The sequence below is a fragment of the Lagopus leucura genome, unplaced genomic scaffold, assembly GCF_019238085.1.
Source record: "Lagopus leucura isolate 7727_CA_CO unplaced genomic scaffold, USGS_WTPT01 Super-Scaffold_100021, whole genome shotgun sequence".
NCBI classification, from domain to species: Eukaryota; Metazoa; Chordata; class Aves; order Galliformes; family Phasianidae; genus Lagopus; species Lagopus leucura.
In genome coordinates, this window is record NW_024962274.1 from 11,202,241 (window position 1) to 11,229,299 (window position 27,059).

Sequence of the window (27,059 nt, forward strand, 5' to 3'; positions counted from 1 at the left end):
GTTCAGCCCTCCAGACTCAGCTCTATTCCCCCAACTCAGTTCTATCCCATCACTGGGGCAGGGATGTTCCCCTGTGCCTGCCCATAGGGATAGCTCTGAACAGGGTGTGGGGGAATCGACACAGCACATGGAAAATTGACCTTTATTTAAAAAAAAAAAAAAAAAGCAAACAAACACAACAGTCAAACCCTTTCCAAAATGTTCTGTACTAAACCACAAGTGATGACTTTTCATGTCCGTGCTGACCTGTACAAGAGGGATGGGCAGGGGCAGACAGGGAGGCCACCAGGATGTGGCAGCAATCTTGCTTGCTCCTATCCTGTCTGGAGCAGGACCATTGCTTGCATCTGTGTATGTGGGTCCAGGCTGGAACACAGCCCCCATCTGCTTCCTGGGAGTGCAAAGCAATGGGTGAGTCCTGGATGACCCACCTGGAGGAGCTGGTCCCCAATGTGTCCAGGGCTGCATCCAAAGCTGGGACCGGTGGGGATTGTCCTTTGCTGGGATCACAAAGATGCTCTCTCCCCAGACTGGGTTGTCATGAGAGGAGTGAGGAGCTGCTATGTTGAAGTTGCTCCATTACAAAAGAATGAGAAATCGACCAAACTCCCCAAAAGGCAAAGTGCTGGTGGTGGGGAATGAAGTGCAGTCAGTCTTTGTGCAGTTACACCAGGCCGGCCGCTTTCTCCTGCACGTTGTACTCCTTGCTCCTCTTCACCTTCCAGCCAATGAGGGCAAGGAGGATGGTGCCCACCACTTTGTATCCCACCTGCAGCCCCAGGTATCTGTGAAGAGAAGATGAGGGAGATGCCCTATCTGGAGGTGGCTCCAGAGGTCAGCTTTGGGGACTTGTCCCCATGGCAGCTCCGCGTGCCACAGCTGAGGCCAGGTACCTGTTGCGAAGGAAGTCATTGTTGTAGTAGGCACAGAAGCGACGCTGTGAGCACTGTTTCTGCCAGTAGATGCAGGAGGAGTCGATGAGGGCACCAAACATGGCTGGAGCCGGCAGCCAGGCTTTGGAGAAGAGAGGGCTGGGTCAGGCTCTCTGCCCTTCCTGCCAGTTTCACCTGCTGCCTCCAAGGAGGTCACACGCCTCCTGTGCCTCTAGCAAGCTTCAGAGTGCCCTGTCACCCCCCAGCCTCATCAGGAGGCGGTCACTCACCCAGCAACCTCATCAGCAAGAATTGGACGCCAATGGCAAATGACTTCTCATCCTGGTTCACCACCCTGCAAGGGAGAAGCCAGGTGAGGTCAGAGCTGGTGGCAGCAGTGCTCTTCTGGTTTCACTGTCAGGTTCATAGCCATGGACCTGGTTTCTCCCCCGTTCTTCCAGTTTGGAATGGAGAACAGTGGTTGAATGACCCCATGGGGATTAGGAGGAGCCCAGAGAGCTGCTGGGATGAAAATTTGTGGGGATGCTACAGCATAGGGTTTTGTTCTTAAATGAGGTTCTACTCCATTCTCCCTGATATAAACTGTAAGGAAGAGCTGAAATAGGAGTTGCTGAAATAGGAAACATTCTACTGTTTAGGGAATTGCCATATTTCATAGCCAGGGGTGTGGAGGAAGGGGTTGCTCTTCAGCAAGAGCACTCAAAGCATTAAAACAAGGGGGTTCCTGCTTATTGAGACCCTCCTGTTACTGATGAAAGAGAAACCTGCAAAACTTGATCAAATGGTGAACAACTGTTCTCAGATCCTTACGTAGCTGAAATTTGTCGCCCCACAAACTCCCCTGCCCACTGCTCACCGTAGCACCATCATGTAGAGGGGGTTGTGACACAAGCAGGCCACCAGGGCAGCGAAGGAGATGAGGAAGATGACAGGGAGGAGCATGTGGGAGCAGCTGAGTGGACAGGAGCCCGTCTTGGCAGAGGACAACCCACTACCAGCAGAGATCTGGGAACAGTTCCTGTAGATCTGTTGGAAACATTTGAAAACAAACCAACATGTAAAACTCCCCTAGTCATGCTATGAGAGGGGTGGAACCCTGGCATAGGCTCCCAAGGGGGTGGTAGAGTCATTGTCCCTGGTGGTGTTCAAGAAAAGGGTAGATGCCACAGTGAGGGACACGGTCTGGAATGGGCACAGGCATAGGTTGGGGTTTGACCTGATGATCTTAATGGTCTTTCCAACCTTAATGATTCTGTGGTTCTATGTCACCACACCACTTGATAAAGGAGCGATGGAAGCATCAGCTCCAATGATGTGGCCATGGCATCCTGTTGGGTGTCCTGACCTCCTGCAAGGGGACATGCCACCATTTCCTACCCAGGGCTTTCCAGTCAAGGTAGGGCCTGCCTACCCTTCAGGTAGATCCAAGCCTTCCTGCTCAAAAGCAATTTTCCTAGGAGATCTTACTAACTCTAGTTTCCTGAGCAGCCTAATATCTGCTCTCCCATGACCAGGGTTGAGGTTTTGTAGCAGCTTTCTTCATTTTAAATTTGACTACCTCATGGTCACTATGGCCAATATGACCACTAATCACCACCTCATGCCCAAGACCTTCTCTGTTCAGAATTGACAGATCTAGAAGGGTTAACACCCTGTCCCACCCCTACCATGGGCTGGCTGCTCCCCACCAGCTCAAGTGCTCAGACCACATCCAGCCCAGTCTGAGCATCTCCAGAGATGGGGCACCCACACTTCTCTGGACAGCAGTGCCAGGGCCTCACCCTCTCTGTGTAAAGAATTGCTCCCTCACATCCAACCTAAATTTCCCCTCTTTTAGTTTAAAGCCATCATCCCTTGTCCTATCAAGTTGAAGTCAACAAGGGCAGTTGATCAAGAGGTCTCTCTTAGTTCCTTGAAGAATAATTCAAATATCTAAACGGCTCTACTGCATCCAAATTCCTACAGCACTGCTAGTCTTCACTGTGACAACAAGCAAGGTGCACTCATAGCAAAACCTCAAACCTTCTGGAAATTCTTTGGTTCTTGGCACGGCCACAACAGCTCAGCATGGTGGCCACATCCTGCTCCCACTACTCACCACCTGTGTGGGAGCTGAGGAGTCAGTGCTGCTGTTGGTGCAGCCAGCAAAGCAGGGTGAGATGTACTCCACGTTGTTTTCTCCACACACCGGGTGAAAGATGTGCTGGGAGCAGCGGCACCCACTCGGCGCCTTAACCTGTGGCTGGGAACTCTGTGTTCTGCCAAAGAGAAAATAAACAAAAAATTTAAAAAAAAAAAAAAAAAAAAGTAATAATAATAAGAAATAGGAAAAAAAGATGTCCCTCCCCAGTCCTCTTCCTAGCTAGCCAGTTTCCCTGTTCCTATGTGTGCTGGGATGCTGCCAGGAGCAGGCTGGCCTTGTGCCAGACCCCTATCCCCTGCAGGTACCTCTGCAGTGTACAGGGAACTTAGCAGCCTGTAATTATGTTATGTCTGCAAACAAGTGCTCACACACTTTTTTTTTTTTTTCCCCCAGCTGAAAACTAATCAGCAAACGCCTGGAGAAATGTTATCTGGGCTCCATCCAAAACCGCACAAACAGATGTGCGAGGAGCCCCAGCTGGAAACGCCATCCAGACAACAACTGGAGATGGGCTCGCTTCCAGACAAACCTGATGACAGTGTGTAAGGCAAGAGGATAAGCTGAATGATCTGTTCTGTCTTGCCTCACTACCCAAAGGAGCTCAGCTGCTGGAGCAGCACCCTCTGCCTGCTGCCCTGGGGGCCATCCTTGGGCTGGTGGGCAATGCCCACCTGGTTCACAGCACCTGGAGCCCAAGGGGAATGGTGTTTTCATGTTTCTGAGGGCTACAGCTAGGAGTGGTCAGAGCAGCTTGAGTATTGGACTCTTGCAGGTGTTGCAGGAGAAGCAGAGGGGAGAAGATGACAGCACTGGGACTGTGGGAAATGGAGAACGCAACTGTTGTTGGGAGGCATGTCCCTCCTGAAGTCTTTGATGAGAAGGAAGGATCTGCTTGGATGTGACATCCAAAGGGACGATCCCTTGGGTGGGTTAGGCAATGCTGTCATGTTCCTGCTCCTCTCCAGCCAGCACAAGGCAGCTGCTGCAAATGGGAGCACTGACAACTCCACTATGGCCTTTCCCAAGCAGTCCCATGCCTCTCAGATGGACTCATGTCTCAGCATGCAGACAGCATGTAGCTCTGTGAGCTCCAGAGCTGCTAGAGGTTGAAAGATCTACCAAGTTCCCCAGACCCTACAGCTTCATGTCGCCCATTTCATGTGCTACACTGAACTGCAGAAAAAGCTGAAGGTGAGCTAAGGACAGTGGCTGCAAACATGAAATCAAACTCTGCCTTCCTCCAGCCTCCTTTTTGTCATGCAAGTCCACCTACCAGCCTCCCATTCCACCAGCAAACCCCATCAAGTCCAGTGAGTGCTAGCAGGGCTAATATTACCAGTAAGAGATGAGCACTGTGAAGCTAAGATGCCTTCCAAAGTATAGCAAGTGGCATCTGAGCTTGAGCTGAAGGCACAAAGTCTTGCTCTCAAGCAAAAAGCCAATGAGGATGCCAACAGGGATAACAATGCCTCAGCAGACTATTGCATGATCCTGAATTAATATTACGTGCCATACAGACAAAATACTAAAATGCTGTCCAGGCATGAGTTTGTTGTTTTGTCTTATTTTAACTGGGTATGAAGAGCTCTGTCCCTCACTGTACCATGGGATGGGAGCTTTATTGCTGGCAAAGGGAAATGTGCACAAAAGTGCCTTGCAGATATGCTGACGGTGCAAATGACCTGTGCATGATGCACTTCACAGAAAGCCTGTGGAGTGGGGTAGAGTCTAAATATCACTTCAAAAACTAAACAATAAAAATAAAAAAAATGGGGTAGCAATTAATGGTTTTCACCCAAGCGAGCAGAAAGTCCAGTTGGAACAAGAGCAGCATGTTCCATGTGGACATGGGCACTAACACTACTACTCTCCCCCTAGAAATCCAGGGCTAGAGAGAAAAATATACTCTGAAAAATCAGGAATAAATGCCTTTCCAAGTTTTCTGTGCTGTATAGTGCTTATCTCTCCTCCAGGAGTGACCCTTAATCAAGTCAAGAGCTGGAGAGGGGAGGAACACAAAGCTCGGAACAACCCGAGTGCTTGTGTTACCTGGAGGGGTAGATCCCATCGATGAGTCCCGTGGAGCAGCCCATGAAGAAAATGGGCAGGCAGATGAGGATGGAGAAAACCAGTACCACCACAGAGAACCGGGGGATGGCCCGAAGGGAGAAGGCGAAGCGTTTCATGATGATTCCTCCTAAGAGCATCCCAAGTGCTGCTGCTGGCAGGTTGACGGCTCCTGCAGAGGAACGAAGGCATCAGGCAGGCATCCTGCCTGCCAGGCACCTTGCTGCTGGCTGGAGGTCAGGGACCTCGTGGTGGCTGGGAGAATCCATGGACTGTTACTCAAGATAGACCAAGACCCAAACAGTTGGCACCTATAGGAAATCTCAGCCTCAGGAGTTTCACTTGGAGATGTAGAAGCAAGCCTTGGTGCATAATCATTTCTTTCAGCATCAGAGCTATGCAGACCTGCTTCACCCACGTGCATTTCCAACAAGAGCTGCTCTGGCCCCCGAGAGCAAGTGAACAGATGTGGTCATTCCCTGCTCACCGATGAGAAAGTTGGCATAAGAGGAGGTAGCACCGTACTGCTTCTCCAGGAACTTGTTGAGAAAGGTGGAGAGACCCGCAATGACAGAGGAGAAGCTGCACTGAGCAAGCACCAGGAGGATAAACAGGGGGTTGAGGAGCAGCTTGAGGAAGATCTTCGGGAATCCTGTGAGGAAACAGCAGGAAAAGCAAATTTTAGCTACAAGGTCCCGACATGGCTCCTGTGGCTGAGGAAGAGAGTGTGGTTTCCTGATGGGACATTGCGTTCCCCTGCCTGGCCAGGACATCCTGGTCTTGCAGCCCAGGCAGACTGACTCCAGGCCTCTCAGAGGCAGGTCTGTTTATTTGGCCTCTAATTAGCTTTCCTCTTCTAGCTGAGTGCCAGCATCCATCAAAGCTCAATGAGATAGAGAGGAGGGGGCTGATGGCCACAGGATGTGACTGCAGTGGATGGAGAGGGAGTGACTTCAACTGGAAACAAGTCATTATGAGCTTAAGAAAGGTCATCATGCAATCCCTCTCACCAGTGAAATCCCAACAGCTACTCATAAACAAGATGGTGAGCCGAGGTGCAGCAACCTCAAGGCAGCAGCTGTGGCACCAGCAGCCCCATGGCTCCTTATGGAGCCTCATGTCATGTAAAAACCTCAAAACTACCATCAGAAATGATTCAAACATCAATACTGATGACTACGAGCAGGAGGGAAGCAGCGTCCCTCCTTCAGCAGTCATAGAATCATTAAGGCTGAAAAAGACCACTAAAATAATCCAGTCCAACCATCCACCTACCGCCAATACTGCCCGCTAAGTTCCTCAGTACCATATCTCCACGGTTCTCGAGCACCTCCAGAGAGAGTAACTCCATCATTTCCCTGGGCAGCCCATTCCAGCATCACCAGTATTTTGGAGAAGTTTTTCCTAGTATTGAACCAGAACTTCCCCCGGCACAACTTGAGGCCATTTTCTCTCATCCTATTAGTCCTTAGGGAAGGATGTTGCCTATGTGCTATGGCCTTGGAGGGGCCTGACTGGCATCTCCACCCAACACAGTTGAGGTCAACCTGTAAATGCTGATGTCTTAGTGTCCACCCAGCCCAGGCTAACATGGGATACAGGCCATGCCACCTCCCTGCACCCCCATCCACCCTCGCCTGTAAATGTCAGCTCTTTACTTTTGATAAATTCCAGCAGGGAGGTTTCTTCAAATTCCCTCTTCTCCATCTTCCTCAGCATGCCATCCTCTGAGCTTGGGTCCTGGAGAGGAAGAGAAGAGCATCCAGCCATGAGAGGAGCGCGGGTGCCTGGCTGGTGCAGCCCCAGGACTCAGCAAGGCCAGGGAGCAGCAGAGCCCATCATGGGCATCTTTGACTCTTGAGTAGAGCAGCAAGACTCAACTCAGAGAGGTTATAAGAGTTTGGAAAGCTTTGAACTCTGACCAAAAGGAAGATATTTCTTCTTAAATTCTGGAAAAAAAAAAAGGGGGAAATGGAAGTTGGAGACAGGCCAGCTCCGGTCTGGTGCATCCTTATACTATAATCCTGAAATATTTGGGATTTGATTTTGACCTTTAAAGAATCAATGGTTAAACAAGACCAAAAATCCCCCAAAACACTATTTTTTTTGAAACGAAACCAATGAGGCTTGGCTTTGAAAATACCGAAGTGGAATGTTTTGATAGCTCTATGTCTTTTCTTATTTATTTTAATGGGAAACTTGCCTTGTTTCTTTCCTATTTTTTTCCAAACAAAAAGCCCATTTTTCAAACAGTGACTATAACCTCACAGAAGGCATTGTGGCAGGGTGTTGAGATACGGTCATTGCCATTGACAGGGAGTGGAACACTCTGGCAGGATGAAGTCACCGGGGACAGACCCCTACCGAAGAGGAACTCTAAGAAGACCTGCAGCCACCATGCTAAGACATGGAGCCTCACCTTTCCCTTCAGCATGTACCGAGGGAAAAAGAAGTAAGGAATGGACGTGAGCACCAAGCACCCGGAGGAGATCAGCAGCCCCAGCCACCAGGCTCCAATCCATCGCTGGTCCTGCGAGGTCAGGGTCACTGTTGCTGCAAGACACAAAGACCTGTCATCAGAGCTCTGCCTGTACAAGTCCAATGGTAAAAGGGGAAAATGTCCATGTCAATATGGACAAAGAGCACAGCCTATGGGTCTCTCTGCTGGTGTGGCAAATGAAGGGAGGCGAGAGCTCCTACCAGCTCATATCAAGATGAGCTCTGGCTTCTGGGAATCAGTGAGTCCCTCTGCCCATATATGTGGGTGTGGATGAGCTTTCCTCACTAGTCCCCACCCAAACTGCTCTGAGCCTCACCAGTACCCACGGGACACATATAATCAACATCACAGCACACTGATGGCACAGGCCCAAGCACTGCAGCCAGAAGGTGACAACAGGGTCCCGGCTCCAACCTCCTCTACCCGGGCACACGGTTGGGTTGGGACCACGCTATCTTCCCTGGCTGCCCGGGTGAGATGGGGACTGAGGAAAGGCACAGCCATTTTCCTGGAAATGTCTGTTCTCCCACCGCTTCAGGCTCACTAAGTCACATAGCCTCACATAGTGCTGGCAGAAGAACACTTCTAATGAGAATGGCTCCCGAGTGGACAAAACCCCGGGTGCTCACACCCTTGGTCCGGAAAAAGGAGGAGAGACAAGCACTGCTCCATCCCAATGTGGACATCCTCCGGCTGTTCACCAGAGGTCGAAGGCTTGCTTGGCTTGGCACAAGTAGTGCATCTCCCCATTGCAGGGACTTTTTGGGAGGGCTCAGGGTCGGCTTCCTGCCTAGGACACAGAAGTAGTGACCCCCACCCCACTGAACAATTCCTCACTGCCCTGAAGGCACCAATCCACTGCGGATGTGGACGTCATCATGGAGCGACCAGGCAGGAGATGCTATATCTGTCTGCTGCCACAGGGTGCGAGCCAAGGCTTTTTGCTGTTTCCTGTCTTGGGTTCATTTATTATTCTTATCAGGCACGGGACAAATATGTCAGGCAGGCTCTGATCTCTCAAAGGAAACACAGGAAAAGCCACATTATTGATGAAGCCAGGGAGAATTCTTTAGTGATTAAATTACCAGGAATAATAAGCACATACTGTGGATAGAGGAAATAAGCCCTGCGGTGGTGCCAGCTTGGTTCCAAACCTGCAGATGCTGGTGAAGGGTGGTGGGCAGGAGGTTGAGTGGAATCACAGGATCACTGAGGTTGGAAAAGACCTCTAAGGTCATCTAGTCCAGTGCTCACCTACCACCAGTATTGCTCACTAAACCACATTCCTCGGTGGTTCTTGAACACTTCCAAGGACAGTGACCCCACCTGGGCAGCCTGTTCTAGTGTCTGACCACTCTCTAGGAGAAGATCTTTCTCACATCCAACCTGAATCAAAACTTCCCACCGACATGCAGGACAACGGCTGCCCCATGGCTGTCTTCTCCCTGCTGGATGCTTCAGGTGTTCCTGATCCTCTCTGGCACTGTGCAGTATTGCACTTCCTCAGCATGGGAGCAGCGGGCAGCAATGACCACCATACTGAGCAGGACACTGGGGTGTCCCTGCTGCAAGGCAATGCTTCCATGGTGACCACAGGTCCACCTATAGCCTTCCTTGTGGGGAGATGATGTAGAAGTGATCCTGGAATGCTATCCCAGGTCCATTTATTTGGGTCACAAGAGTAAGGAGTGCATTCTACCTCCAGTCCTCTCAGAGCAATCTTCTGATTCACAGAGAACTTTTAAGGAAGACCATCCTGACTTGGGAAATACTCACCCATGTCAACTCTGCCAATGTCCACGAAGAGCCGCAGCACCACAGAGCCCAGCAGGTACCCAAACGCGGGGCCAAACACTGCGATGGCAAAGAGGATGGCTGGGAAAAAGAGCAGAGCGTGAGTAGATCACAGCCTCATTCAGACGTGGAGAAACAACGATGCTACAACATGCAAAGAAGAAAAATTGTAGGATCATGGAATGGCTTGGGTTGGAAGAGACATTAAAGATCACTGAGCTCCATCCTTACTCGCCACCAGCTCAGGCTGCCTAAGACCCCATCCATCCTGGCCTTGGGCACCTCCATGTTTGGGGCACCCACACTTCTTTGGGCAGCAGTGCCAGGGCCTCACCACTCTCTGAGTAAGAAATTTCTTCCTCACATCCAATCTAAATTCCCCCTCTTTTAGTTTAAAGCCATTCCCCCTTGTCTTTCCTGTTATCTTGTGGATTTGCTATACGGACAGTACTGGTGATTCTCTGTGACCAAGCAGGGAGCTGCAGGTTGAACTGCAGGAAGGTAACGATGTGGTTCTGGGGCTCCTGTGGTGATTAAGACTCTAACCCTCACATGGAAGGAAAAAAAAGAACCCAAAAAACAAAGCTGTCACCTCACTCTTTTAGAGACAAGCAAAAATTGTTTGTTCAAAACATCAGTGGAAGTGAAACACGATGACTCAGGGGGAGCAGAAAGGGCAGCAAATCACCCTTGGTTCTTCTGACCTATTCCTGCCCCGAAAGCAGATAGCTCAGACCAAACCCATGAGGTCAAAATGTTTCCTTTTGACTTCTTTGGAATGAGAGGATCTGACTTTCCTTCTTGGAAGAGGCTCCTTTTTCTCCTAAAACATAACAAGACTCAAGCACCAATGGCATTTACATTGTATTAAGGCAACCTAGATGCACAGGGACATTCCCATGGCCCTAAAATGACTACCTATGCAGTCAGGAACCAACCAGCCCTTTATAGAAGATGCCAGATGAGTCTGAAGACGCTGCCAAGCTCCTCAGGGCTTGTTCAATGCCTGTCCTTGGGAGCCCAAGCCCAAAGGCTTTCTCTTCTCCTTAAGTGCCTATCTTATTCTGGAGCATCTGCTTTGATTTCCTAAATCACGCTGACGCCATTGGCTGCTTTGAAGACATTGTTTGCCACTCAGGGGAAATCAGATTTTTAAAATAACTAACAGTATCAGATTTTCAAATAACCAAACTTGAAGCACACCAGCCCCAGCTGGGCTTTGCCATTCATGTGGAAAAAGGGCAGTGTAGACCGATACCAGCTCCCATCCCTTTGGGCACAGAAGTCCTCCTGAGCCTGGGAGCAAGCACCAGGCAGGGTCAGATGGCCAATTCCATGGCAAAATTGTCAGCTTTGCTGCAAAACCTGCATTAACCAGCTCCTATAGGCCATCATACCTCTGGTTAAAGCCCAGTGAACTGATGCTCTGTAAGAACAGGCAATGGCCTCAGGGAAGGCTCCCTTACTACTTCTGCCCATGGATGGTGGAATGTTTCTCCCAGACATTAACACAAGTGAGAAGCTCCATCTCAACCATCTCATCCCCTTGCTCTGGTTCTTTAGCTTCCTAGCACTCACACCATAAACAAAACCTTATATAGAACAGCTGGCTGACAAGGAATGGGGCACTGTCATGGGGATGACCTCACCTGAGTCCCTCTGTATGCTCACCCTATGCCGTGGAGGCCAGGAGTCCCTCTCCAGCTCAGCTTGAATGCTGGAAGGAAAAAAAACTGACACAAAACAACACTCTTCCCACTCACCAACATACAGCGGAGAATTGTTTGCTTCTGCAAAGTCATCCACATAGGAGATCCCAAAGGGCTGAATGGGAACTGTCCCAATTCCAGCCAAGAGCTGAGCGATGACCATCATTGCCCACATACTGCTGGCCTCCTTCTGAGGGTCCTGGGTGGCATTCGGGCACACAAACTTGTTCTCCACGTAACAAAGCTCAGCCTGGATCTGGCTCTTGTTACCTGCAATAGAAAAGAAAGAGCATTACAGAGCTAAGCACACTCCTGCCTCCTCCAGCTCCTGCATCAATTCTGCTGGGGAGTGTAGTGATAAATTGGCTCAGGCTGACCCTAATTCCCACCTCTCCTCTGCACAGCTGCATTAAATCTGCAAACATTAGGTGTCTTCCAAGCCCGTTCCTAGGTGCATGCTGTTGGAGTTGGGATGGGTTGCTTGTTTTGTTTAGCACTCCTCATCACCTTTACCCCCCTGGGGTGCTGCACTTGGCTCAGGGTAGCAAAGAGTCCAGCTGTGGGTTTTATCACATTAAAGAAGAAGGGAGCAAAGTAATTTTTGCAACTGCTGAGGAGAAAGGTCAGCCCTGCAGCCCCATTCCACTGAGTCACATTCAGGCTGTCAGCGTAGAATAAAAACCTCTTTGCTGTGGCTGCAGCAGTGCTGGGCTCAGCCAAGTGACAGCAGCCCTTGGACAGACGGTGTCAGAGCTGGTGGGAAAGTGTAAATATTCAGCAATGGATGGAAAAACCTGTTTTGCCTGCAAAATGACTGTGTTACTGAGCAAACAAACTAAGCTCTGGTCTTCTCCTGTTAGCTCTTCCTCTTCTGGCTTTTTTTGTTATTATTGATATTTGTAATTTTTTTCAACATTTTGATCTTCCTGACTCGTATAATAACTCACATAATATGCCTCTGAGCAAGCAGAAATGAGAGATCCAAATGCTTGCCCGGTGGTTAGGGGCTCTAATTGGCATATTGTGGCAGTACATTCCTAATAGTCACCACAAAATTCCTGGTGCGAGCTCAATTGCAGCTGCGTGGCCAGGAGGGTCTGTGCTGCCAGACAGAAGGAGCCTCTTTGGCTAATAAAGATTTTATGGCACCAACAGTGAGAGAAGTTAAACAAGGACAATCTAACCCAGGACTGGTTTTTCCATGCCAACAATCTGTGCTCACTGGTGGGACCAGGAGCCCCGGTTGGGTTGCACCAGCCTTCCCACACCTGGCAGAGCAGAGCAGAGTTCAGGGGGGAGCAGGGGTGGGAGGAACTTGTGAGCAGATCTCTTCCCTGTGCTATGCTCCCTGCCCATGCTTGGAGTCCCATTGTGCTGAGCAGGCGGACCGTGAACACCTCTTGTGGTGGCAAACTCACAGCCAAAGCGACCCAACGGCTCCCGGCAAAGCCATGGCTCCTGCCTTTGCCATCCCCTTGCTGATACAGCATGGGGAACGCAGCTTGGCTGAGTACTGCATTCTGAAACAGGAGCTGGCATCAACGCACACCAGCTGGCTCCCAAAGCCTGCTCAGTTAAATCAGAAGCCATTAAGTCTCTTACTGGCTAAAGTAGGAACAGGGCATACACATCAGCCCTCCTTTCTGAAGCCTTCTCATCAGCCAGATGGACTGCTTTGCGCTCAGAGCACGTGAGAGCCAACACACACCCTGGCTACAAACATCTTGAGTTTGCCAAACACCAGCCATCCCTACAAGACTGATGGGGGCAGGACTGTTGCGGTGAGAGCACCTCTGGGAATCTGAATCATAGAATCACATAATCATTAAGGTTGGAAAAGACCCCTGAGACCTCCAAGTCCAACCCCACCATGCCCACTGACCACATCCCTCAGTGCCACATCTCCACAGCTCTGGAACACCTGCAGGCATCTCCCTCACCTCCCTGGGCACTGTGTGACAATGCGTTTCCTCTCTTTCTGAGTTTTTTCTAATATCCAAAATTTCTAAATGCACCACTGCCCTCCCCCCAAGAAAATCACACAACTGAAGGGGTTCATCCAAAGTTATAAGGATATAAGCATCGTCTCCAAAAACAAAACTGTGGCCCAAGCATGATGTCCAGAAGAAGCAGAAGGGATACCCCGTGCTTTTATCACATTCAGAAGGGGTTGCAAACCTATACCAAAGTTGGGCTTCAAATAGTAAATCTGTGCCTTAAGTCCCTCCAAGCACTCCGAATTCTATGTGGGGTGGATACAACTGCCCTCCCCTTCTTGGGGAAGCACAGTCACATCTTTGCTGTTGGCCTTTCTTTGACTTTTGCAGGCAAGAACAGGTTGGAAGTGGTGTCACCACCCAGAACTGTACAATGGATTGCTACATCCTGTACTTGTGCTTTGTGCTCATAGTTTTGCTCCTGCGAGGTGGTTGGGCCTCAACCAATTATGTGTGCTCCTTCAGATGTCCTACAACACCATAAGGTATTTTGGGAAGACACAAGCAGGAGGAGACCAGGACATCTGAGTGTCCACAGAGGATGAATTGAGGTTGTTCATCCCACACCAAGACAACTGGTGGAGCTGTGCTGGTGGAGCACAGCACTGATGTGCCCACGGAGGATGAATTCAAGATGCAACTATCTGTAGAGCCAAGAGTGATGTTAGCCCTTAGCCCTTGGTTTACTCTTCTCCTGTGCATGGCTACTACCCACATGGTCACAACAGAACCAAGGGAAGATCTCCAGCTCTGTTTTCTCCTAATATCCCCTCCTCAGGAAGGGTGAGGGCACTTACCAACACTATGTGTGGTGTATTTGTAGGGGTCTGAGAGGAAGTGGGGCAGGGTCACCAGGAAGGCTCCCAGTGCCAGCAGCAGCCCCCCAGCTCCAATCACCCGCGGGCGGTGCACTCGGCTACCAAAATAGCTGACAAAGATGATGAGGACCACATTGCCAATCTGGAAAGAGCAAAGTGAAACAGAGAGGACATTAGGAGATGTAACAGAGAAATCAAGCCCCCCGTGATCATGTCCAAATGAGTAGAGAGCTTGTTCGGTCACTCGTGGTTCCTAAGAGGTGGAACAAAACAACCCTCAGCTTCAGCCCACAGATTTGTAGCAATGACTGCTTCCTTCTTATCAAAAGCCAGCAGGCCCCAGCTCCCTGTGTGCATCCCTTGTCATCACTGCCTGCTTCACGACCTGCCTGGGATCTGGCTGGGGCTCTGCTCACCACCCACATGTTCCCCACTTCCTGAGACGTGGCAAAAACCTGATGATTCCCTCAAATCCAGCAAGAAACTTAGTTCATCACCTGCATTCCCATAATTCTGAGCAAACACAAGATAAGGTACAAAGTACAGCTCATTGCAAATGTTTGTGACACTAGATCTTTGCAGCCACAGACATAATCAACAGTCTCATCTTCCTTGATCAGCTGAAAGATGTGTAAATATTCAGCCTATTTGGTATGCAAACTGTAACTACAGGATGAGCACACAAAAATTACCACTAATGGCTTTTTCTCAGCTTGGGACAAGCTATACGTTTTAACCCTAGCATGTATATGAGCATATGTATGTATATACTCTTTTTATACATGTTTACATGGGCTCCCTTCTTTGTCTCTTTGTGGTTTTTGTTCTTGGAATTGCTGCAGACTAGACAAGCAAAGATTTCAATCCAAGGGATGCTGGATTTTGCTTTGGTATTACATCTCCAAGCATAAAGTCACATGAGTTTAAACAATTTGGATAAGGAGCACAAGGGTTACTGATGTATTGCTGCTGTGAGCAGGAGAATACTTTGTAAGACATTGTTATGTCAGTTTCAGATGACATGCTACAGCTCTCTACAATGAATCTCTTCTTTTTTGTGGTTTTGGCCTAGTTCCAATCAGTGGGAAGTCCTCCACTGAATTTTTCTTTTTAGCCTTGGATGCATGCACTGGTTGGGATAAGATCTGGGTACCTACATCTCCAAGGTCCCAGGAGGATTCTCAGTGCCCAGAGCTCATTGGTCAAAGATCCCATGCAAGAAGAGCAGCCATAGGCAAGTTGGGCATCCAACAAGCACTTTTTTGGCTGTGCAGAGCTAGCAGAAAGGATGCAATCTGTGACAACACAATCCAGAGAATTTATTCCAGAGGAGTAAGTGAGTAATGGCATATACCTCAAAGGGTGGCATATCTGCCCATACTTCCAGAACTGCCTAATGATCTTGTCATTGAGTGGCCACTCATGAAGTGTCAGGTTTAAATCAAGGCTGTTTCCACCCTGAAGCTTCTTAAGAAGCTGATCTGCACTTTGGACACAGTTTAGATTGAGGTCAGCTCAGTAACTTGGTGTCAGTGACAGACAGCGCTTTGCCATAGGGCCATCAATAGCTGGGAGAGATGGGGGAAGGGCTGGGTACTGGTGACACCAGGAGAACAACCCCGAGACCCTATTCTGGGAAGCTCCCCTTGTTCTGAACACCCCTTGGGGCCACACACAAACACCTCACCCAATTACCTCATGTAAGCTGGAGATGAAACCCGATGAGAGACTGGAGAGCCCGAAGCGCTTCTCAATGGTGGTGAGGCTGCTCTTGAAGTTGGCGCTGTAGAGGAGCTGGGACAGCTGGAGGAGGCCATGGCACAGCACAAAAACCTGTGGGCAAAAAAGTGTCAACCCAATCAGTACCACCAGCTGCCCTGCCAACAGGTAGCTGTTGGGCACTGCGTGAGGGGCTTGGGATATGTATGCACAGGGACAGAGGTGGGCAACTGGTCAACATGGCTGCACGGTTAGCATGCAGCAATGGTGCCATGGTGCCATACTGCAGCCAAAAAGGAGCTGCTCTGCTTTCCATTCCCCGAGACCCACTCCTTCCCAGTGGTCCCTTGAGTTCCCTTGGCTGTAAGGCAAATTGGCCGGGGTGATGGAGGAAAGCATTTTTAAAGGCCTTAAACACCCCAGAGGGAAAGAACAAAACCAATGCTTTCCAATGCTTTCTTGCTGCTGGAAGACCTCCGTGGTATTCTAAAAACAGCATCTTTCCCCACGCCAGTCTCGGAGCCGGGCCAGCAACCCAACCAAATGGTCATGGAGCATCCCTGGAGTGGAGGAGGGAACATAGGAGCTGATGGGCCAGGGCAGGAGCATGGTGGGAAGAGACAGGGTGGCCGGCGAGAGGGAAGCATTCCTGGCTGGGGATGCGGAGGCAGCTCACCAGTGTCTTTTGATCTATATTTAGTCAGAACAGTTTTCCTTTATTTTCTTTGGAATGGAATGTGTCCTGTCTGGTGCCAGAAGTATTTTAAAATCATTTTTTTAAAAAAAGGGAAAAGGTCTTTTTATTTAAATTCACAGGAAATCAAATATTTGCTGAACACCGGAAGCGTGTCCCATGGAGATAACGGCAGGAAGGCCAGGATGATGGATGGGGGGATCAAAGGTACTGAAGTGCTGACAAATTCCTTATGTCCTGGACAGGGGAACAGCAACGCTCCTCAAGGCTATTTATTTGAAATGGCATTGGCACCCAGCAGCCTGGTCTCCTGGCATGAAGAAGGAATGAAATTGACCATGTCTTGTCCTTAAGGACAAAGAGGTGGCTTCTTGGGATGCTTCTTCCACAAGGGAAATGGAACCAGTCAGATGGCAGAGCTTGACATCCAAAAGAGTAACAAACAGAAAAGGAGACAAGAGCAGACATAATAACCTAGAGACCACAGGGAAATAGAAGATGGATAGAGGAAGAGGAATGAGGGGTCACAGTGATGACCAGGAGCTCCCCATTGGCAGAGCGTGAGCAGACACACAGAAGCACCATGTGCAGATACACAGACACACCATGTGCACAGTTGGCACTGTGTCAGCTGAGCAAGAGAGGGCAAGGTCCCAGGCTGGGACATTACCAACACAAAATGCCTCCGTGATAATGTGGGATGTGACTTGGGAAACGGGGCAGATGACAAAATGGAAAAGAAACAGCTAAACCAGACATCCATCCACTCCTGCACCCAAAAACACCTCCGAGCACATGTCCTTCTGCTGATGGCTGGACCTACCCCTTCACTTTCCCGAGTCTTGGCCTGGGCTTGTGTGTAATTAATGAACCCAAGCAAGCTGGCCTGATGCAGAGTTGACTCTGAGGATGAGAAATGAAGAGGGGATCTTGCTGCCAGAGAACATTAATTTCTGTTCCCGCAGCTCTGGCCAGACCTTACTGAAGTCATTCGAATAAGGAAGCATTAGGGAATCGGAGGAGAGCCGGAACCGCCTGAGATGTGGAGCAGCTGTAGGAGAGCTCTCCCAGCACAGGCATGAGTGTGGTGCTCAGGAAGGAGGAGGATGGATCATGGTGGCTGGGTTCAGCTCAGCGGTGTCAGTCTGCTCTAAGGATGAGAAGTGCAGGGGTTGGCAGAGGAGAGGTCAGAGGGAGGGGGTGAGCCCATCCTTTGGGTGGGCATTTGGGGAACGGAGCAGGTTGTGGCTCCTGGGGCTGGATGTGTGCCCTTGGAGCTGCCAGTCTTGGGGCAGCACTGCCCCACACCACCTCCTGCATCTGCCAACCCTACTCACGTATCTCCTGGCGCTCTCTCTCCATTATTGCTTACATAAGATAGCACACTGTCACCACTGTCGTTGGTCTTAGCTGACAGCTAACTAAAAGTATGCTGAGACTGGACTTTAAAACAGGCTGTAATGAAAAACAAGCTGTTTCGTAAGAGGCTTTTTGGGTTGGCATCATAAATGCAGCCAATAAAATGCTTGGGAAGTTGGGTGAAATGAGAAAAGAACATGAACCTGCCACGCATGTGCTGACATGGGTCAGAGTCAAAGCAAGGTAACAAGATTCAGATCTCTTATTATTTCAAAGAATGAAGTGTTTCTATGGATGGGAGCCCAGCACATTTCTGCGGGGACCAGGGCTCAGGAAGATGGTGGCTTAATGAATTTTGAGCTTATGGTTGGATACAATGATCTTAAGGGTTTTTTTTCATAGAATCATAGAATCATTTACGTAGGAAAAGACCCATAAGACCCGCAGACCCAACTGCAGCCCACCCCACCAGCCACTGCCCACATCCCTCAGTGCCACATCTCCACAGCTCTGAGCACCTCCAGGGATGGTGACTCCACCACCTCTCTGGGCAGCCCATTCTAGTGCATCACTGCTCTTTCCAAGAAGAATTTTTTCTTAATATCCAGCCTGACATGATCCTTTCATTCTAAGGTGCTGCCAAGTGCAGCACGACCACTGCCCCTTATTCTCTACTACCTGGAGCAGTGAGCTAAGGATCCATTATCTGCTTCCACAACTTCATGCCCTGATAACACCACTCCTTTCCAAACTTATTGCTCACCTTCTTCCTCAGTGTCTTCACCCTGGCAGCCCTGCCTGGAGGGAGTGTGCTGGAGAAGCAAACGAGTGCCAAAGGAAGGGCTTTCCCTTCCAGATGATGGAATAATTTGGGGGGGAAAAAAACACAACAAACAGCATTGTTTTGAAATCCATTGCTCTCACTACATAGACTGAGCTACTTTGTACTGCTCTTAAGATGCCTAGAACTGATTGAAGCCCGACACAAATGGACATCAATAGTCTCCCTTGGAGGCCCCCAGAAGCAGCAGCTCCATGTTCCAGTCTGTGCAACCTCTTCGCCCTGTCTCAACTGCCCTCACATCAGTGCTAATGTGGGAGCAGCCCGGTTGCTAACGACTCGGATGGAAAGAGCCAGAGCCTAATTTATTAGGTGGACACAACAGCTGCTTGGGGAGCCGTAAAAAGAAGCGGAGATCCTTGCAGAGCCCATCAAACTGCTCTCCACTGATTAATGACACCGAGGCGTGACGCGGCCAAGAGCGGGGAGACGCACAGTGAATCTGGCTGGAGTAAATATTTGGAAAGGATGAGGAGTAAGGACGCTCTGTGAGCTCTTTCTGTCCACACAGTGCTATTTGGAGGTGTATTTTGTGTTTCTGAGGGCCAAATCCAAACCTTCTGACTTCATTGGAAAGGGTCATCCATTACTGGAGACCAACAGGCTCCGGCTGAGTCTTGGGAATGTTGGGTCGTGAATTTGCCCTCATTGTACTGAGATTCACCCCCTTCTCCCATTTGGAGGGTTGGAGCAGCTCTAAATTTATCACCCAAAGCAGGAGACCCCAACCTGCCCATTTCATCTGGATATACACGGGCACACGGGGGGAGATAGCCCTCTACATGCAGTGCCTACATCTCTGTAGAAATAAAAAAGAGCAGAAAAACCCCACAGTTTCTATCGAGGGAACCAAATAGCCTGCCACACACCACGTTCCTCAGTACAACACCCCAGAGCCAGGAGTGTGGTCCAATGGTAAAGCTGGCTCCTAAATCTTATTTCTCTTGCAAAAAAATAAACAAATAAGCAAATAAAACAGCCGGGGATTGTCTAGAGCATGCGGCTTCCCTAGTGATTAGTTGCAATAACATCTACTGCCAAGTAATCCAAGCTTTACAACCACCAATTGTCAAGTGCAAAGACAATATTTGCTCTTCTCTCAGCCCAGGCACACGTGGGATTTGGCGGATCCTGAGCTCTGTGCAAGCCCTGCCTTGCTCAACTGCACAGGGAGAGGCTCCAGGGGACAGCATGTGGCTGCCATGCGGCGCAGGTGCACTGCAGAATGAAGAAGGAGTTTTTTGGTGGGGGTCAGACCTCAGCGTATAAGGTATTCACTCCTGGGAAGCACTTCTGCTTGCAATATCTGGTGCATGCTGCAAGCAGCCATCCCACTCCTGCAGGCAGACCAGCTGCATGGCTGGGTCTTCGCTTTCACTTTCTCTGTGCGCTGCCTGAGGCTCTGACCACGATCTCCCGGAGGCAGCTTCAGATTCATTCTGTCTTCCCAACCCCACAGACATGTGCAAACACTCCTCCCACACACCCACAGCTCCCTATCAGCGACACTCCTCTCCTATTTTTCTTCTGATAATCTTATCTCCGCTGACCACTCCTTGACTGTGTTTGGGCACAGAACCACCTCACCCCTCATAAAATCGACTCGCTTCGTGTCTCCTAGACCTTGATCCCACTAAGCTTTCCAACCTGTTCTATCCTCTGGCTCTTCCCCATCTTGCTGCTGATGTTCTTCCAGGCACTTTTTCCAAGTTAGAATGCAATCCCGTGAAACCCAGGTAAAACACAGCCTTGGATGCGCAAAGCCCAGAACCACAAGTGCTGAGGACCCCACTTGCTCCAGGTGCTTCTCACTACTTGTCCTTCATCCTGCTGCTTCTTTACCACATATCTCTCCAAGGCACCATCCCTCCTTGCACAGCACCCAGTACTGGAAACACCCCCTGAGTTTCTTGATTGGTCTGGTGGCCCCGACACATCATGAATGCTCAATGCTTTGCTCGCCAGCATCAAGCCATTCTGTCTTCAGGATAAATACCACTGATTCGATGCATCTTCTATTCTGGCCAACATTTCAACAGAGACTCCTAATCTCTTCCAACAGGATGCAGGAGCACAACAACTCCTACATCTCCTATCTTCTGAAATGCACTCTCCTCAACAAATTCCTTCAGTTCCTTTGAAGAACAGAACAACACTTGCCCTGGCACTGTTGGGACCTCAGACCCCAAGGCAAGGCTTCATTCCTCTCCTGCAGAAGACCCCCTTGACAGTCTAGAAAGGGGAGATCTACCTACTCTCAGCTTCTTTCAGCTGACACTGGTGACAGTAACCCTCTGTTGTCCTTCTGGCTCCTCTCCCACTCAACACAGGGTCAATACCTCCTGCCGCTTGCTCCCCAGTGCCTCCCAGCTGAAACCAGCACAGCTCAGCTAAAGAACAGGATATTTAGAGAGCCCTCCTCCTTGGCATGTTCCTGGGGACCCAGGACAAACAATTAGCTACCAATTAGATTAGTGCACAAAAGACAACTAAGACAATTAAGGCAAAAAGAGGCTGAACCATTTGTAGTTGGAAAGTGGCACTGCAAATAGATAATGACTCAGAAAGAACCCTAAGTTTGGGCAAGGCGGTTGGCATGCTGTTGGAAGGCATTTTGCACCCTGTTATCTTTCTTTGAGGCAATGAGAAGCCAAATTCTGAAGGGCTTCAAGCACCCCCATGTTCCACACAGAGAAACAGGGGCAGAGATCAGGTTGCTCCAGAGAGGGGATACAAGGCAGAAACCCCATGGGCTGCACCAAGTGGTGCTGCTCAGTATCACAGCAGGGAGCCCCAGAGCTACTGCAGTCTGGTCATTGATTCCTATGCACAACACACAGTAACTTTCACAGAACCAACCAGGAACTGCCCCCAGCCGTGTCCCCGTGGGGCACAGCACTCACCTGGGATTGTGTGTCAGCACCTCAGCCACAGAGCATCTCCTCCTGCATCCCAGCAGGGCTGCCACAGAGCTGCGACCCCGTCCTGCCTTTCAAATCCCCGCAGCCTGCTCAAACCCACTGCTTCCCACCAGAAGCATTCCCTCTGCATTGACCACAGTGCTGGGAAGTAGCAGGGGGGACCTCGCTGGGACATTCCATCCTTCTGCCCTCCTACATAACCCAGACACAAACTTTCCCCAACGCACTGCCTGCAGCACACCAAGGGCTTATTGTGCAGATAGGATGTTTACTGCACACCTTGTCCTTCATCTCAAAACAGCTTCCCAGATCTAGAAGTTCCATCCTGATGCTTTTGTTTTCTACCCCTTTTTGGGGAACTGAGAGCACTGGCAGCCTCCACTTTCTTTACTGCCTTGAAGCAGGGTTTGTTTTTTTAAGGCACGCATATTTTTAAAACAAACCTTGCAGTGCAGGAAGAGCAAGCAGCTCAGGAAAGACATCACCTGTCACTTTATACACATCTGATCTTAAAACCAGGAGCTTTTCCCCAACACGTGGCTCCATCCAGACAGTGCACATCACCCCTCTGATGTGCAATGACAAACCCCTGCACGCTAATGGTATGGGAACACTTTGCGGCTTTACCCACTGCAGCAGCCTGAAGGACACTGGGACACTTTCTGCCCCCTGTCCCATCACACATCAGAGGTTCCACACTATGCTCTGTTATATGGGTCTTTCCAGCCAGCAAGGGCAATTGTGTCACCTGCTCAGACAGCAGCAGCAGGGACTTAGGGATGCAGGACTGGAAGGACCAGCTCCCTGTGTGCTGCTGGTGCGCTTGCCTGTGACCCCAAAACATCAGCACTTGACAGCAAACCAAACTCCTCCCCACTCCAGACCTCATTCTCCGGTTTACTAAAGCTGCTCTAATCCAAAAAGCACTGCAGACGTGTGCTCAGTGATGCTGCTAGGGAAGCACACCCAGGGATGGGTCCCCCACCAGGACCCCAACATTGCACCCCGCTGCCTCAAGCGCTGTGAAACAACATGAGAGAACCCCACAGCCATCTCCACCGCTCCCAAAGCTGCCCCGCTCCCCGCCAAGAATGGACGCAGTCCTGGGGCAGCATTTTGCTTTCGCACCAGGATGTGGTTAATCATTCCCCAGCAGCAGCACGCCGTGTACAGGACGCAGCACATCATGCTGCTTTCACCGAGCCCTGGTGCTCTGCAACCTCATCTGGGGCCGGGGTGCAGGATTTGCTCTCTGCCCCTTTTTTATCAGCCTTGGTCTCAGCACTGGTACCGCAATCTGTGCCAGCCTCCTCCTCGCGCATCGCCGCTCCTTACCTTGATGTTGCAGAAGATACCACGGGAGCAGGTGCTGGAGCTTTTGGGGGCATCCACTGGGGACTTGGCAGCTTCGGGATGGACCCCCATGGTGCACCCCAACAGATATGCTCGTGAGGGCTCTGGCCCGTCCTGCTCCGAAAACGGTGAGCCGATGAGTGAGCCAGGCAGCGTGAGCACAAAGTTTTTATAAGTCCACACTCGGGAGCGATGATGAAACCCTTTCTCCTCCCTCTTTTCCTTTGGGTGTAGAGGGAACTTTAAAGCTGCAGGAAGCCGGCGCGGGCGTGCGGCGAGCCGGTGGGAGCCCATCGGGTCTGGGTGTTTTGGGGATGGGGACTGCAGGAGAGATCCCTCCCTCCGGCAAGGAGTCACAGAGTGAAAATTAACCCAACCTCCTCCCGCCCTTCTTGCGTGGAAGAATGGCGTTTGTGTGATTCCTGGGAGCTGTTTTAAGGAATAGATCTCCAGGGCTTTGTTTATGCGGAGCACTGATTTATTGTCGCAAAGGAGAAAAAGTGTCAGAGGGAGAAGGGCTGGGGGAGGGGGGAGAAGCTGGTGTCAGGCGCTTCATCAGAATTATTTTCCCTATGTAAAGTGAGGAGAGAGTGAGCCAGATAGGTTGTCCAGAGCCTGGAGACCCCAAATCCCAGCTAGAACAGTGTTGGAGGGCCAACATTGGTGGGTCCTGAGGAGGGGGAGCCCCTGCCCAAGCATGTGGCAATGGTAGAGCAGTGTCAGGGTGGGTGTGACCTCTCTCCACGGGTACAAGTTCCCCAAACAGGGGGGTTCCTAGCAAAGGAGGGCAGAGGAGGTTGGAGGAGACCCAGAAGCACCCAGTGCCACCCACAGGTGCCCGCTGGCCACGAGAGGGGGCCTGACACCATGGGAGAGGGACCTGCAGGCTGCCCTCAGCTGCAGAGCTGTGGGGAAATCAGCACTGATATGGGATAACTCTTTAGGGTGCTGCCTTCCCCATGCCCTGCAAGCACTATATGCAGGGACATGTGGGCACTCCCAGTCTGCAGTACAGCAATCAACTTGCTTCCCCACCTCCCTTTCTCCCCAACTGCCACCATTCCCAGATTTACTAGCTCTGAACTCAGCCCCCTCATCCACCTCTCCTTCCTCCCCCCTCCCCCCCCCAGCAGATGCGATGGCTATGAAGTTTCAGCATCACAGCAAAGAAAGAAAGCCCAGCTCTGTGACACTCACAGCCCTCCACTCACCTCCTCATCACCCCATGTGCTGCCAAAGCCATTTTCCAAGGGACACCTGACCTACTGGCAAGCAGCTCCAGCACTTCAGTTTGTCCTGCACAGATGCATGATGCTCACTTTGCTATAACAACCTCATCTTATGCACATTCCCCTCCAAGCAGAGGGATACTGTCATGGCCATTCCCCTACAATGCCCCCAGAGATGTGTGCTCAGCCTCTGCCCAGCCCACCCAGCACCACAGGGCACCATCACGGCTCCCAGCCTCTATCTCACTGAAAGGGAAACTCCAGCTGCGATCCCCTTTTGGCTTTCTCCGAGGAGAAAACAAGGCTTGTGCCTCCGTGCCTGCACTGTGTTTTCTCTCTTCCAGTGTTACAGCTTTGGCTGCTGATGAGTGCACAGAAGGACTGTGATTTATGGCGCTGAGAAGGGGAGGGAGCTTGGCTGCAGATCCTCATCTTGGTGCTTCATTAGGCGATACTTCTTATGTCCTGGGTCTGGCAGGAGAAGCCCTGTGCTGGCAGATTCAGTCCATTTTATGCAGCTACCGGGGTCAATTTTCTTCTTTGGGATAGGTTCCCAGGGCCAGAGGAGTGCAAGGCCAAAGCATAAACTGGGAGGAGACCTCAATGCCACTGTGGGGCTTTTTATCACCCCTCACCCTCCCCCCCGGCCATGTAAATCGTTCACTGGGGGGATGGTCACCTTACTTGCATCAGAGCCTCAAGACCTGTGCCCTCTCTGCAGGAAAAAATGGGTCAAACTCTTTCAGACTGACCAGAGTTTTTCTCTTTCCCTGCATCAGCCACCCCATTTCCCTCTATCAAGCGTGGGGTGATGCTTTAATGCAAAGCCCAGGATCTCTCTGCTTTTCTACCTGTGTTCCATCTGAGATGAACTGAAGGCCACATCTCAGTGCTCATCCATGCATCTACAGCCCGTTCCTCTCAATTTGCCCACTGGCCTTTAGGAGACAGTGGTTCCCTCACACACCAACACGTACCCATCATCAACACTCAACTTCACAGATCATCCTGACCCAAAGGGAAACTTGTACTGAAAGCAGAGGTGCTGCTCTTTGTTCTGGTCAGTGGTGCAAGGGGAAGTGAGGATAGGGACACCGAGAGAGACATGCCGTGACGGGATGCCCTTGGGAGGCTCTGTGAGAGAGAGGAGGGAGAAAAGCCCATGTCCTCTCAGCTGTGCCTGAGGTTTCACTGGAAATTACAGACTGTGAGAGGTTGGGTTTAATTTCCCAGCAGGTTGTGTTTGATCTGAAGCAGAAAGACCGGTCAGAGGGATGCTCAGCCCCACCAGGCGAACAGGCTTGGCTGATTCACAGGCCAACCTGCCCTGGGGCTGACAGCATGCCGACAGCTCTGGGGACAAGGGATGGCTGGGTCCCAGTGCAGGAGGTGATGCTGCTCAGCCCACAGCCACCGCCCGGGGATTAGGAGTGAGGTCAGGGCTGGGTGAAAGCGGAGATGGAGCCTGCAGCACAGCTGTGTGTCAGCACCAAACCAGCCCTCCTGTGGCTGACTCAAAGCAGAGGACATCTGAACGAATAATGCAGTTTAGAGACTCTCTTACCCCTGCTCTCCATCCTGCACAAAACCCATCCCATGGGGCCACATGCCTGCAGGGCAATGGCAGAAGCAAGGCATGTTCTGGAGGCACAGTGAGGAAGCAGAAGGCAGTGACTGGATTATTTCAGCCAGCTGGGCCAGCCACCCCTTCCACCTCCCCCTTTGGAGACGCCATCCTTTAGGTGTCATGTTCAGAGTCTTTTTGCTCAGCATGTTTCAGAGAAGAAGTATTGATGAGGGACAGACTGTGTTGTGACTGGATAAGTGGAAATGGTTTCAAACTAAAAGAGGGGAGATTTAAACTGGATATAAGGAAGAAGTCTGTTGTTTTTTTACAGTGAGAATATGAGGCATTGGTACAGGTTGCCCAGAGAGGTGTTGGATGTCCCATTGCTGGAAATGCCCAAGATCAGGCTTGACAGGGCTCTGAGCACCTGATGAAGCTGTAGGTGCTCTTGTTCATTGCAGGGGGTTGGACCAGTGTCCCTTCCAACTCAAAGAATTCTATGGTTCAATGGTTGGTGAAGGAAAGAGGTGAGAGACTGAAATTAAAATCCCCTCTAGATTCTGACATGGCTGAATAAACTCACCTTGAACAAACAGGAATAAAGGCAAGGATGGAAGGTGATGTGCATTGCTCTGAGCAACATGGGTGCTGCCAATAGCAGGGGCCAGCATGCAACAGCAAGATCCCCATGCCCTTCATGTCCTGCTGGTGCTCTTGGAGTGTGGTTCTCAAAATACTCAGGTGTTTGTAGTTGGGCCAGAGCCTTTGCTGCAGGATGTGTTCTGCAAGCCCAGAACAAAGAGTCCCTGCCACAAAGGATTCACAATCTGAAGCATCAGTATCCTGTAGTAAGAGCAATTAGAGGAGGCAGACAAGGATCTGATGGTGCCATTCAAAGAAGGGCTGTATTTCCTTGAAACTGCTTCAAGAGAGCATGATGAGACAGTAACTTAGCTCTGCCTGCTGCCAGTGAACTTCACAGTCACTAAAAAGTCAGGAACAGTGCCCCTAAGCAAGGCTAATAAAGGTAGAGAGCGTCACATTTTCGTAGCTTTGCTAAACCATGCTTTATCCACAAACCCAGGGGCAACAGGATGCCCGAGTAGGAACAGGCTCAGGAACCCTCAGCTGTGTCCTGGGAATATTTCAGACTGTAGAGGAAAAGCACTGAGAAACAGCATCCTAAAGGCCTTGGAGAGAAGGATTTTCCTTCATCCTGATGAGAGCCACATGCCCAGCCCGCCACATCCCACTGCAAATCTTCACCTTCTTGAAAGGCTGTTGGATACATTGACTTTTTTTTACCTTAGAAATGATTCTAATTAGCTGCTCTGCCCCCTCTGAAAGACCTCAGTGTGCTCACACAGCCAACACCATCTCAATGAAAATTAATAACAATTCAGCAGGAGAAAGCTGCAATGAAAATTACCCCGATACCTGAAAGGAGCCATCCAA

The 27,059-nt window shown here is 50.4% G+C and overlaps 1 protein-coding gene across 1 annotated transcript; it reads right to left on the bottom strand.

Moving 5' to 3' along the window:
• Nucleotides 1-128: 128 nt before the first annotated feature.
• On the bottom strand, nt 129-23,117 carry SLCO2A1 (solute carrier organic anion transporter family member 2A1). Its single transcript, XM_042878250.1, has 14 exons — nt 22,791-23,117; nt 15,617-15,754; nt 13,901-14,063; nt 11,161-11,376; nt 9,380-9,478; nt 7,523-7,656; nt 6,762-6,843; nt 5,591-5,755; nt 5,086-5,275; nt 2,992-3,151; nt 1,750-1,919; nt 1,163-1,227; nt 894-1,014; nt 129-785 (listed from the first exon to the last, which is right to left on the bottom strand). The coding sequence occupies exons 1-14, from the start codon at nt 23,100-23,102 to the stop codon at nt 665-667; spliced, it is 2,136 nt and encodes a 711-aa protein (XP_042734184.1). The 5' UTR covers nt 23,103-23,117; the 3' UTR covers nt 129-664.
• Between the last annotated feature and the right edge of the window lie 3,942 nt (nt 23,118-27,059).